This window comes from Lissotriton helveticus, chromosome 9, assembly GCF_964261635.1.
Source record: "Lissotriton helveticus chromosome 9, aLisHel1.1, whole genome shotgun sequence".
NCBI lineage: Eukaryota > Metazoa > Chordata > Amphibia > Caudata > Salamandridae > Lissotriton > Lissotriton helveticus.
The window spans coordinates 1,171,094,511-1,171,107,761 of NC_136070.1; the positions used below are offsets into that span (position 1 = coordinate 1,171,094,511).

Below are 13,251 nucleotides of genomic sequence, written 5' to 3' on the forward strand. Positions count from 1 at the left end.
TGTGCGAAGCTACCAGAGGGTGAGCACAGGTTCATTTAGGCTGTGTATCTGACTTACCCTGGCTAGAATTGTGACCAAATTTGGACAGGGTGCAAACCTCTGCCAACTAGAGACCCAGTTTCTAACAGAGGGGAAGATATGAGGGATTGAGAAGGAACTAAAAGGTTTGATAAAGAGGTCGGAGTACCTGCTGGGAAAATAACTTTTGTTCCACCTTTCACTACATTGTAGCCCTAAATACTAACTGAACAATGATTCTCAAAAAATTACGACCCAGAAACTATGTGTCACTTTTTGGGCTATCTCCGTTTCTAATTTCGGTCCCAATATGGCATTCTTTAGAAGGCAGGCACCATCAGGAGAAATTCAGAATAGACATCTACAAACACTACACCGAGCAATATAATCGACACGTCCGGGCGACATCTAATGCGCACGCAAAGTTCCAAAGCGCTTAAGAATAAGCAACGAGTTAGTCCTCTTCTTCGTATGGATATTGATACGTGTACACCCCACCTAACATGGACGATAACTGAGTTTGGATTTCTTGTTGTGCGTTCTAGCAGTTAGTCGTCGGGTCATACGTTCTCCTTGTGACGCAATCACGCCCCGTAACAGCTGGAGCGATCAGTTCTCTTAAAGAGATAGGGTGCCCTTCGGTGGCTGTCGGCGCTGCAGTGACACGATGCGGTGTGTTGTCCTTTTAACTCTCCCCTCCTGGTCCTGATCGCTACAGTTCTGGGCTCCAGGCGTTGGGATCGTTGTATTCCTCCTTCTCGGAGGCGGCCGGGGTGGCGGCTGCTGCGTCACCGGTCCTGCCCGTCCCTGTCTCTTAGCTCTGCTGCTGGCAGCCAGGCCGTCTGCCTGCCCTATGCGGGCGGTGGAGGAGCGACCGCCGGGCTTGCTCCCCGGCCTCTGTCGCAGCCATGCTCCGCAGCGTAGTAACTGGGCTGACCAGTGGCAACAGCAGCACCAGCAGCCTGAGCGCCACGACCCAAGGCGCCCCTGCCAACCGAGGATGCGGCAACGGAGCCCTGATGGACGACTTCGGTATATTCCTGCAGGGGCTTCTGGCCGTGGTGGCCTTCAGCACTCTCATGTGTAAGTATCTCACTCACGGATGGGAGTGAATGCTGGGAGCATGGGGAATGTCTGATGGACCATGGTATATACATTAGCCCTATGACAGTATTGACTGTGTACCATGGTGGGCAACACAATGCACTTCATGGCATGACAAGTCTACTTTATTGGCATGGCAAGTCTTGCCATATTGACTATATAACAATTTACTAAGTCATTTAACATACCCAGCCCTCTAATATGAAAGCGAAGCATACAAGAAGAAGCTCAGCATCCTTGTGTGAACACCGGGTGCATTTGAGTTTTATTGAATACATATGCTAACAGAAATGCTTCATGCCTTGACATTCAATACACTGCCACGTGAACAGTTTGTAGTAGTTTATGTAAATGTTCCTTGGCGATTGTATCAACAAGGCATACATATAACAACGGTGTTATTCAAATTACATACTTGTATGCTGCCTATTCTCTGATGAGCAAAATGAACATGATTGATTGACTGAGAAAGCGACTAGACGGAAATGGTCAGTTGTGGGGTCGGATCATCATCGTGTCTGATTTCTTAGCTAACTTGAAAGGAGAGAAGTGGTGTTGTGGCAGGCAGTAAGGGAAGAAGATCTAAGGAAACTACCCCAGCAAACCGATTTAACGTACACTGATATGAGGCAACATCATGTTTAGATTGAATGATTGCAAAACGAAATTAATCTTGCAAGTGTTCTTGATATGTATGTGAGGCAGCCACGTGCATTATGCTAAATATTGATTTTAGAACTTTGTAATGCCACTACATTGCTTGCATTTTTCTTAATGGGAATGACCTGTATGAGTGTGGATAAAGAGATTGAAATTGGCTAGCCTAACATAACAAAAAAAATATGTCCAGTTGGTGTCAGCAAGCATTGGGCTTTAACGAGGAGGGCTAATGACAAGGCTTCTGATAAAAGCTCTTGATGTGTAGAAAACGATGGTGCAGGAAAATTGTGCAGAAACTAAGCACTTTGAGTCAAACAACGCAATCTGTGACAGAAATGGTAGATTCAAACCACAATTTGCAGTTAAGGGGTCTACACACTTTTCTTGTCCATGGGGATAAGTGCATTGTGGAAAGTGAATGGTCCTGGGTTGGGAGTCCAGAGACTTAAATACTGGAAAGTAGATTTCCTGGTTTTACAGAGTTCAGTATAGATGGTTATATGAAAATCCAGTGATGGAGTGCCATTCAGCATTTGGAGACTCTGGTCATGAAGTAAGGAGCGAGAAAGAAGAAAGCGAGGAATAATTCAGTGTCCTCTGCATACAAGTGGTGGGAACCCCAAAATGGAGATGATGATTCGAAGATATGTGGTGTTTGAAGCACAAAGGATAGCGTAAAAGGAGCACGTAGGAATGCCAAGAGGTAGGGGTGTTGGCTGGGAGAAAGTGGAAGAACAAGAAAAAACAATTTGAAATGGAGGAGAGGAACCAGTCGGTCGCAACCAGTGATGCCAAGAGAAGCAAGCGTGGAGCTCAAGGTGACTTACTGTGTCAAACACAGCAGGAAAGGCTGGGAGAGTTGAGATACAAGCTGAGCACATATAGAGTGCGGAGATGTTTAACTTTTAATACTGGGTAGAGGTACTTTCTACAGAGTGACTAGCTCAGATGTAGGGTTGGAGAGAGTTCTACTTCTCACCATTGGTTGCCAATATACTTTCCAAGTGCTGGCCTGCATCATTCATCCTATGTGCTAGGATTGACTTGCCTTACTGTTGCTCTAGTATTTCTAGCTTGGCAATTCCCTCCCTGACAATTTCTCCCAGTCATTTCTCCCCCTCCCTTTCCCATGTGATGTCCTGTTTAAGGATTAACTCTGTGTACCCTGTCTGATTATTTTATATATCTCTTCAAACCCCTCTTCAGCATTGGTCTGGTCATGCTTCCTCCCACTTCCACATGTCACCCCCGGTGCCCACGAGTCTTGTTCTGTGATACGCTGATATATCCAAGTGATTTGGCATTCGGTGAAGGTTGGGGGGTCAAAGTTGTCAAGGTTCATGTCAATGAGCCAGGTTTGTGCTGTATTTTGTTATTGGTCTTGGCAAAGAACTGTAAATCTGTTTTGATTGGGTTGAGCTTTGGGTAGGCGCTAGACATCCAGGTCTGGATGTTATTTTAGCAGTGTTTGGGTGTTACATGACTTAATCTTTCATATGTCTGTCATCTGCATATTGGTGAATCTTGATGCTGCTGTTTGTGAGTAGAGCACCAAGTGGCTCCATGTATAGTGTAAAGGAGACAATATGGAACCCTGAGAGGCTTCACATGTGATGGGGATCTATTCAGCTGTAATCCCATTTGAGACTCCGTGTATTTATATGAGGGTGGGATGTTTATCATCAAGATGGCTTCGTCTTTGATGTATAAGGTAGTCGCTTCCTTGCTACAACGTGATCTGGAACCAAACGTATAGTTGTGCAGGGGGTAGTTAGCATTGATGTGGTCTTAAAGTTGAACATAAACTGCTTTTTCAATGATCTTGCTGAGGAATGATCGGTTTGTGATGGGACTAGTAGCTGGCGAGGTCATCTGGGTATAGTGTAGGTTTCTTTAGGTGCAGCAGTGTAATGTAGGTTTCTTTAGGAGCAGCAGGATCCAGCCTATCTTGAGAGCTTCTGGGAAAATGCCTTGAGAAAGGAAGACATTGACAATGGCAGGTAGAGGTAAGCAACTCCAGAGGGAGCTTTGAAGTATGATTATAAGAAATTAACTTAAGAAGTAGTTTTGAGGGAGTTGAGCACGTCAGACATCTGGGAGAGCTAGGGCTTTGGAGGCCGACTGTTGCAGGATTGTACGTGAAGAGATTGGTGTAAGAATTTAAGAATGCTTAGTGTTGTTTATGTGCAATCAGATTATTATTATTTTTTTAATTCTTTTTCAAGGAAGAAGAGGTTTATTGCATTTCACTTCTCTGTGGAGTGAGGAATAGGTTGGTTTGACAAGTGGTTAGTGCAGTTCATGATTGTATTGAACAGCGTTCTGCTTTTGTTGGTGGCTACATTGATGGTGCTGGTATAGTACTTTGCTTTGGCTGATGTGATAAGTTGTGTGCCTATTGAGTGGAGGGACTTCAGTATCAAGAGATCCTCTGGAGTTCTGTTTCAATTCCATTTTTTTTCCTGTCTGCAGATGGGCTGTTTATTGTCTGCAAGGATTTTAGAATACCAGGATACTGAAGACTTTGAATTGTATTTGCGTTTGTAATTTGATTTTAGTGCCAGAAAGCGTCTTGAATATGCTCCAAATATCAGCAGGATTTCAGTATGCGTTCAAAGAAAACTGTCAAGGGAATTTTGTACTGAGAAGCCCTATAATTTGTACTGTTACTGGGAACAGCGAGAGTATAAAATTATGAGATGTAATTTGCCTAGCCTTTAGGGAGTCGCAATGTGCTTCCCCTAATGCTAAGCATCTGCTTTCTCTGGAATGCAGTGACAAGTGGGCCATGCATATTTGAGCAATTTGTTAGTATTTTTGCTCGATAAACATCTTTGTCGGCTGAATTGCTTTAGAATGCATATTGCTTTAAATAATTCGAATGTGTTTGAATGCCTCAAATATTTCATGCTTTGCTTGCTAAGAAAAATAATTTATTTTGACAATGAGATTTGCATTCTACTTAATTCCATTATTATAATTGCAGAGTAATATGGTTGGAAGTCGTGAGGCATAGAATTCTTCGCTTCCACTGCCACCCCTGCTTCCACATTTGTTTATTACCGCCTGCGAAATAATGCAATATTTTCTTCTACGTAGGTCACATCTAACTATGGTTATTCCTCTGTGAGATTGGTGAGGCCACAGCATTACTGTTGTGTGCCAAGCAGGGATCTTACAGTTTAAATGAAGTCCAAGATGTTACCTCCCCCTTTTTGTTTTTTTTCTTTTCCTTCACGTATATAAGAATCTAATACAACCTGTATTGGTGGAAAATGTAGAACTCGGTCTAACCAATACCCTTTCTTTTCATTGGTGCTCAAAAACCTACTCCGGTGTTTTGTAAATCAAATTAGTGGTATCTGGCCCACAAATAACCGAATGTTTCCATCACTCCATTACCTTGTTCTGGTCTGTGGGACTCGGTGCTTCTCTCTAAGTGGTCTGGGTCGAAAGGTATTAGTTGATTTATTGTCGGTTGGGCTGTCTTTTCTTTTCAGGGTTTCTCTGGCTGGTAACCAGCCTCGTCTTCACTTCTCCTGTCCTGATTTTTCTTCTGCTCTGCTCAGCATCTCCGAGTCCTTGCTCTCATCTGTTGTTCGCCTGTTCTACTGCACCTCCAATTCCTTTGACCCCCTCCAGTGTTCTTTTTCTCGGCCATACTACCTTTGCTCTGCGCCTCCGCCGCACAATTCTGACTCTTTGCTCCCTTCAAAGTACTTCTGCTCTGCCATGCCATGTTCTGCTCCGCCCTTTCTTTTCTGATTTGTTTTGGGTCGAAATTCTACACTCGCCTGGGCATAGTCCACCCGATGCTATTGGAAGGATGCACACCTCAACCCATTGGAGTAGAGGAGACTGAAGGAACAGGCCATGACCGGCTAAAATTACCACCAACTAGCTCTTCCTAATAAATTGTGAATTGGTAAAGTTGCCCAAAAGTCACAAGTGTGAATATTCCTTCATGCATCCTCACAATGCACTGCTTCCCCTTTGAGCAGCTTTCAAAAAGAAAAAACTTTGCAGAGTGTAGGCTCTAAAGCTGCCTCATCAAACACTTCTTATAAGATGATGATCACTAATATCACCCCTTCGGTGTTGGTACATTTTTGCTGGTTTTCTGATTGGCCCTCAAAATGAATAGTTCTGTACCTATCAATTGGGCTTGAGGGAGTTTTCTTGCCTTGAGAGCAATTGTGCAGGTGATGTTCAACAGTTGTTTTAATCACATCATCAGCTGTGTATATGCTACCAAAAAATCCATCTTGGCAAACAACATAATATGAACCGTAATTATGTGAACTAGCAAACGAAGACTGTTAAGAGGTTTTCAGCACCGTAGGTAATGTGCTGTACAAGGGGTATGTTGGGGACACCTATTTTTCTGAGGAAGGAGAAATGCTAAGTGTTTACTATGGCCATCGGGGCAGGGTAGCAACGACCCCTGTTGGCATATTACACATTTTCCCTTTCTTATTTCTCGAGTCCCAAATCTTTTTTCCCCACGATTTACTGCAATTTACTCCTGAAAATTCAGGAATAAGTCCTGCAAACTTGCAGAGAAAAGTTGATTTGTTCCGTTAAATAATTATGGCCTGACTTAGACCTCACAACAGTGACGGATATCCAGTCTGTTCAAATATAAATCCAATTATATCCTATGTGATTTATCTTTTTTTCAGACGTGCTATCCATCACCGTTGTGACAGAGTAACCCATCTGCCGAGATCTAAATCAGACTGTTAGTATTGGACTCGCAGTGCCATTTGGGTCCCCAAATGACTGAGTCATATATGCAGTTCACTTAGACTTAATATTACAGTAATTTGGTGTAATATTGCATGTGAGTAAATTTGCATTAAAAAATGTGGGTGCCTTGAAAAGGTGGTGGAAACTCATGAACTTGCAATTTTAGTGCATTCTAAAACTTTTGAAAGGTTTGTGTCACCGTGGGAACAGTAATATACCCCTGTCCAGGTCCGGTGAAAATATGGAGATGGACGCCCTCCAACATGAGGGGAAGGAAGTATGTTTTAATTTGTATTCATGCGTACTTGTAAACTTTTTTACATTAATGGGCAATGATTATTTTGCATTTAAGTCACAAGAAATTCATGAAAGAATTACAAAACTGTTCCAGGAAAACTTTATTACATATTCCTATGTGAATGCCACAAAAAAACATAAATGTACTCGAAACTAGGAGGGAAATTAGTCTCAATTTATTTTCATTCTCTCACCTCTTTGGAGGTAACGGGCAGACCTTTGCTTGGAATCCATCTAAAGCTTTACTTTGCATTTACGGTTTGTAAACCGGATGATCACCTTGTATCGTCAGTGGTGCAAAAGAGAACACAAGCCTCATACATAGGGACCAGTTGTGCATGACTAAGGGCCTGATTTATGAGTTCAGCAGTCCATCAGACCGCCGAACCTGTGGTGGAGGTTGGGAACTGCTGCACCAGTGGTCCGACCGCCGTATTAAAAGAACAGCAGTCGGACTGTTATGGGACTGCCGCAACTGCCAGGGATATTACAAATCTCCTCACTGCCAGTGGTCTCATGGCGGTGTTCACGCCATGAAACTGCTGGCGGTGAGAAAACTATTAGGCCCCCCTCTTGTCTCTGGCCATGGAGATGCATGCAGGGGGGCACATGGTGTCCCCCCCTGTCTGCATGCATGCCCAGATCTTGCATGATATGGATTTAGCAGTCCATACCGTTCAAGGAACTTGCTTTGGTGTTTCCATTGCGGTGCTTTTTTAAAAGGCACTGCGTTGGGAATGCCAAAGGACCACCCGCCGGACAACGGAAATACTCATAATCTGGTGGGTGGTCGAGTTTGGCGGGGCATTGGCGTGACGTGCCGCCCCGTCCCACCCCATCAAACTCAGGCACCAAGTTCTACACTTGCTTTCGTTTGGGCCTTTGTGTCACTGGGGGAAGTGTTTCTTTAGTCCAAGATACTTGTTATTGAGACCACATTCTTCGTTCTATTGTGTACTTGTGAAGGATGAAGGGGATCAAGTGGCTGGATTGATATATATACGACTCTTCATATACGTGGATGGCTATTCAAGCTGTGTGACAAGATGTTTAAACCCTTACTTTTATTGCTGCTTAAACAGGTTTCAGACTTCTGTCATTGTGAACCATTACATTTTGAAAGGCACAAGTGTGAAAATGTTGGGGGTGCTAAATTGTCCACGAGGATTTATTTTACATTGTTATTTAACGTTCAGTTTTAAGTTTAATTCCGAACTTGCTGTATTGTCAGTTATTAGTATGTGGCTTTCGTTTTCCTCCTGCATTTTGTTTTGCAGTTTACTGGGGTGTGCAAAATCTTCGCTCCTTCTAATTTTACTTGTATTTCACTATGCTTCAGCGGAGGCATTGTCTGCTGCTGGTGACTGGTTTATGAATCAGGAGTCACGAGTTGTAATTCAAGTTTGCGGCTCAACAAATCTTTGATGGGTACACGTGTGTGTATAATATTTATAATACCTGTTTGCATGGTTTTATTGTGCACAATGTAATTCTGTGGCATAGAGGAACACATTATGTGGCTTGGTTATCTAAATTATGAAACAAAATATATGAAGTATGTATCACATTCTTTGGCAGTGTTATTTTTAGCAATTTGATTTAGAATCACCACTTTTTGTGAGATATATAAATAATGGGGAACTTGCAGCATATCCATAATTATGCAGTATAATCTTCTGCAACAGACTCCAATCGATCCACTGGCGCTCTCACCATTGTTTTAGTACAATTTGTTCATGAAAAGTTTGTTAAACTTAGCAGAATTCCAAGCCGCTCAGCATAAACAGCTTTTCAAGCCAACTATCCAAAATAAATTTGAAATGTGAAAAAAATGAAATAATAAACAACGTGGGCAATATGGTCTAATATTGCCGTCTCGGGATTCTGTTGACATTCACTAACCACTCTGCCTGCGGCCTTGTGGTTAATGATTGTCCCAGAACGCTTCAATGACAACTCTGGACCATTACGCACCCTTACCCGTTGTGTATTCTTCTCTCTCGATTATATTTGCTCAACTATCAGTCTTCCCCCCCCCTCCCTCCCCTCCATGGCACCTCGAGTCCTTGCCTCGTTGCCATCGCTTTACACGGTAGGAGGTTAAAACCTGTTTTTCATAGGGTGGTGAACCAGAAGCCCCATCATGCTGATTGATACTGGTTATAAAGGGGCGGTTCGTTGAGTACAAGGTATAAGACCCATTGGCAGCACATGAAGAGATGCGCGCGCGCTTCTTTGCGCACAGTGTGCTAGGTTTACTTGTGTTCTACAGGACGTCTAGTTGACGCTATCTTTTCTCCGTGGTTTAATCTGAAGGCCACACTTGTAGTGACGATAAGATTGGGAACGTGGGACCCTGGTGTACAGACAAGACTGCACGTCTGATCTTTCAAGCTTTCACCTTCTGATCTTCCCACATGACGCGGCGGTGTCGCATAGCTAGGAGGATAAATAATGTAAACGTTTGAAACGAGAGGAGCGTTTTGTCTTTTCCGGGTCGTCCAGAGCCATCTGCGTGCCCTCACTAGTATGCTTTAAACGGAGAAACCCCTATTGTGTGATAAAGCCGTCATTTGGCCCCAGACGTTATACATGATCTGCTTAGAGAGGGGTACTTTGAACGTTTCACCTACCCATTCATTCTTCAGGGATGGTGCCCTTTCTTCAGTGCCTCGTAGTGCAAACCGTGGCAGCTCACTAACGTTTTTTTTCACGGTAGCTTTTTACACACCAGTTCAAGAAGAGACAATTATTTTATTAATTCAGATTTTAAAAGTGTAAACTGCCGTTTGGCGCTTTTTAAAACCTGTACTGTTTTTTTCCCTTTAGGTTATTATTATTAATTTGATTATTATTATTATTAGAGTTTGCTTTCCCAGTGGCATAAACGGTTGGTTTCCAACCAACCGTTATTAAGCGCTCTATACTTTGCTTGGTATGGTATGGTATTACCAGCGAGTGCCTGGAGGGCTGACTCGTTCATTCAACCTATTACTCGTCCATCTCCACTCGAGTGCCCTGCTTAACAATTTATAGCCCGTTTTTCAGTAGTTGCCTCTCGATCAAGGCCCGTTCTGATTCCCTTGGTTTTGTGTGCATTACTTGTAGCTCTAGGTAACGCTGTAGTTATTTACGCTTTTATTTTCTCAGAGTTGGAAGAGGGATCAGCGTTTTACAGTTTTTGACAGCTCGAGGCTCGCTTTTTGGGGACCAATCTACCAACGTTTTCTAAACCGGGCTTAAATGGACAGGACGCTGTTATAAAAGTTATGCTGACATCACTGCTTGCAGGCGAGTAAGAACCTTTGAATTAAAAGCTTATTTCTTCATTTGAAGAAATGGAAAGCCTTCCTTGTTAAGATAGGACTACTTGCATGACATTTCTGACCATTGGTGGCTGAAGTCCAGCTTGTAATCTCGCAGTAATGGTTGTATCTAGTAAAATTAAGTGGGGACTTTCTTTTTAAACATTGGTTTGAAGTGTCATATGTGAAGAACTAAAGAAAATAGCTGTGATAGAGAATCAGCAAGTTATTTTTCATATCTCAGACCTGGACCAGGTGATGCAGACTTACTAGTAACAAGTTTTATAGAGCAACTCCTACATAGTAAATTCAGCTTCTAAGTGCTGTAGCAAGATGTGATCACATTTCCGAATTTATTGGGTATAATTTTTTATAGAATGCAGAATGCTAAAATGCGCAGAGTTGCAATGTAAAGCTACAAACACGAGGTTCCATAAAGATAACTCATTTGATATATTATGAGTCTGGCTTTTTTGTCCCTGTTTTCTAATAGTATCGGGTTGGGATACTAATGACCCAGTTTGTTGAATTATTTATTTTGACAACCTTTACCTTGTGACTGCAGTGTTGATTACATCAGTGAACATTGTGTGTGGACCAGGGCTCTCTCCCCTGGGTCTCCTTATGCTTGGAAACAATAATCATCTGTTGTGGGACTCTGACCTCCACCCAGGCATGGACAGCTCCACAGTGCCCTCTGATTGTAGCTCACCTTGGCTGATCCAGCCCAAATACAAACTCTGGCCTGGGCTCCTCCACTGTAGCTCCCATGGACACATAAACAGTTCGTACATGTGTCAGCGTGCTCTCATGCACAGTGCACATGTGCAGTACAGTGACCTTCAAGGGAGGGATTGGGTTTAACCCCAAGCTGGTTGACTGTACAGTTCATGTGCCAAAGATGTCTACATGCAAGATAAAAACAAGCAAGACCTGCTTGTAGCTGTTGTCACTTGGAGTCTGCTGTTTCGTGTGAAGACGCTGGTGAAGAATGTGGGTGGGTCTTTGATGAATTCTGGTGTTGAGTCTGCATTTGAGCACTCTAAACTTTTCTCCCTGTGCAGACTCGTACATGTGTTCTGCTAATGTAATTAATGGACCTATCTTGGCCCACATCACTGCCACTAGTTGGTTACTTCACCCAGTGGCTGTGATGTGGGTCTGTGAAATGTGACTAATGCTCTAAGAACCAAAGGATTGCTGGTGAGGGCTTCATCAGTTGGCCGTCTGTGTGTATTGTGTATTGATGGTCTGAATTTTGGAAAATGGCTATGGTGATCTATCGCCAGACTTGGAAAGTGTGGTTGTATTGTGGGTGTGATGCAGCCCATGGGGTTCGTTGCCCTGTGGTTAGCATGTACATGTTATCTGTATGTGCCATGTGTGAGCTGTGTGGTGTTTGCCTAACATGATCTTTTGTTTTTGTGTATCATCTCATGGCGCATAGTGCGTCTAGGATCAATACGATTGCTGAATACACACTATACCTATGCTGTGTTAGATGTATGTGGGAAATTCTGCCTTATGTGATTTGTCGCTCATAGAAGTCTAACATGCAGTTAATGAAAGATGGTTAACAAGCATTCAAAAATTAAGCAAGGCAATTGCAATTTGCACAGATCACAGCTTCGCCCAAGATAATTTGGGGCAGGTAATGCTAAAATCCATACTTTTTGCGGTTACACTTCTACAGAGTTTCTCAATACAATTGGATGGAAGTGGTAACGTTGAAGAAGTGTAACTTGTAGATAGTCGCTAATGAGCAAGTGCCAGTGTCTCCTTGTGGGAAGGCACGTGAGCAGTCTTGGGAATTGAGATACAAGTTAACTCTAACAGGAGAGGATTCTTCTATTTTCTATAATCCTTCCTTTGTTGTGCCAACATTAGAACAAGACTGCTTTGCTGGCAAGGTTCAGCAGAAATAAGTAGGGTACAACATGAAACAACAGAACTATAGTTAATTAAAAAATGCATGTAAATACCGCCACCGATACGAAGCTTTAGTGGTCTTCAAGCAGGTGCTAGAACAACATCGTAATTGACACATACGAGTATGAGTTTTCATACTGAACATATACGCATTATGGGACATATGTGAGTAAATTAACGCTCTTGAGTTGTATTTGACTTGATACTGCTTTGTATTTCTTGTTCTTGTTTACATTTAGTAAAATCGAGTACGTGTAAAGCGTGAACTAATCACCCCTACGGGTCTCAAGGCGCTGGGGGCCGTCGGGGAGATTAAGGGCCCGATGTAGGTAGGCAAATACCGGTCGGAAACGTCCAAAAATACCGATTTTCGGCCGTTTCCGACCGGTATTTGGATAGTGAGATGTAGGGGCATGTTAAATTACAGAATCGGTAATTTTACCTAATCTGTAATTTTTCCGAATCGGTAAAATTACCGATTCTGTAATTTAACATGTAGGTAGCACTGTAATCAGTGCTACAAGGGTTTATGAATTCGTTATTTACCACCAACTAGAAGTTGGTGGTAAGTAATGAAAACCCTTCCAAAAGCATTTTTTTTGCTTTAAAAAATGTGCCATGTTGCAGACATACATGCCCTAAGGGCATGTATGTCAGCAACATGTGCACCCATGCACAATTGAGGGGTGCAACATGGTGTCAAAGTGACACCCTGTCCCCCTTGCAAATTCGGTAATTTTACCGAATTGGTATTTACCGATTCGGTAATTGGCATTGATTCCTGCCCATAGGAATCAATGCCAATTACCGAATCGGTAAATACCGATTCGGTAATTACGGAATCGGAATTACCGTAGACAAAGGCCTCGGAGACGCCTGCCTTGAATTAGGATTTTTCAAGTATTTGCAAGATTGGTATTCGACCCTCTGCAAATTGTATAAGGCTAACATGTCACCCTCTTTAAAATTCTGATGATATTGTCAAGCAGAGGGAGATGTACTTCATATTCTATGGATGTGTCTTAATATACTGTTCTACTGGTGCCATATATGGCACAGCATCCCTGGAAAAAGTGATCTAACTTTGATCCCCTAGCAAGAGCAATGACCCTGCATGACACTCAGGATATCATAGGGATTAATTACCATAAGACTGACTTGCGGATGTGAAATTGTGTACACTTAGAAG

The 13,251-nt window shown here is 42.8% G+C and overlaps 1 protein-coding gene across 1 annotated transcript in view; it reads left to right on the plus strand.

Moving 5' to 3' along the window:
• The first annotated feature begins 620 nt into the window (after window positions 1-620).
• STIMATE (STIM activating enhancer) overlaps window positions 621-13,251 on the plus strand; it is a 131,789-nt gene continuing 119,158 nt past the window's right edge. Inside the window, exon 1 of the mRNA XM_078661641.1 lies at window positions 621-1,101. Coding sequence (XP_078517767.1) covers window positions 927-1,101 — 175 coding nt within the window. The 5' untranslated portion in view covers window positions 621-926. The remainder of the gene's footprint in view (window positions 1,102-13,251) is intronic.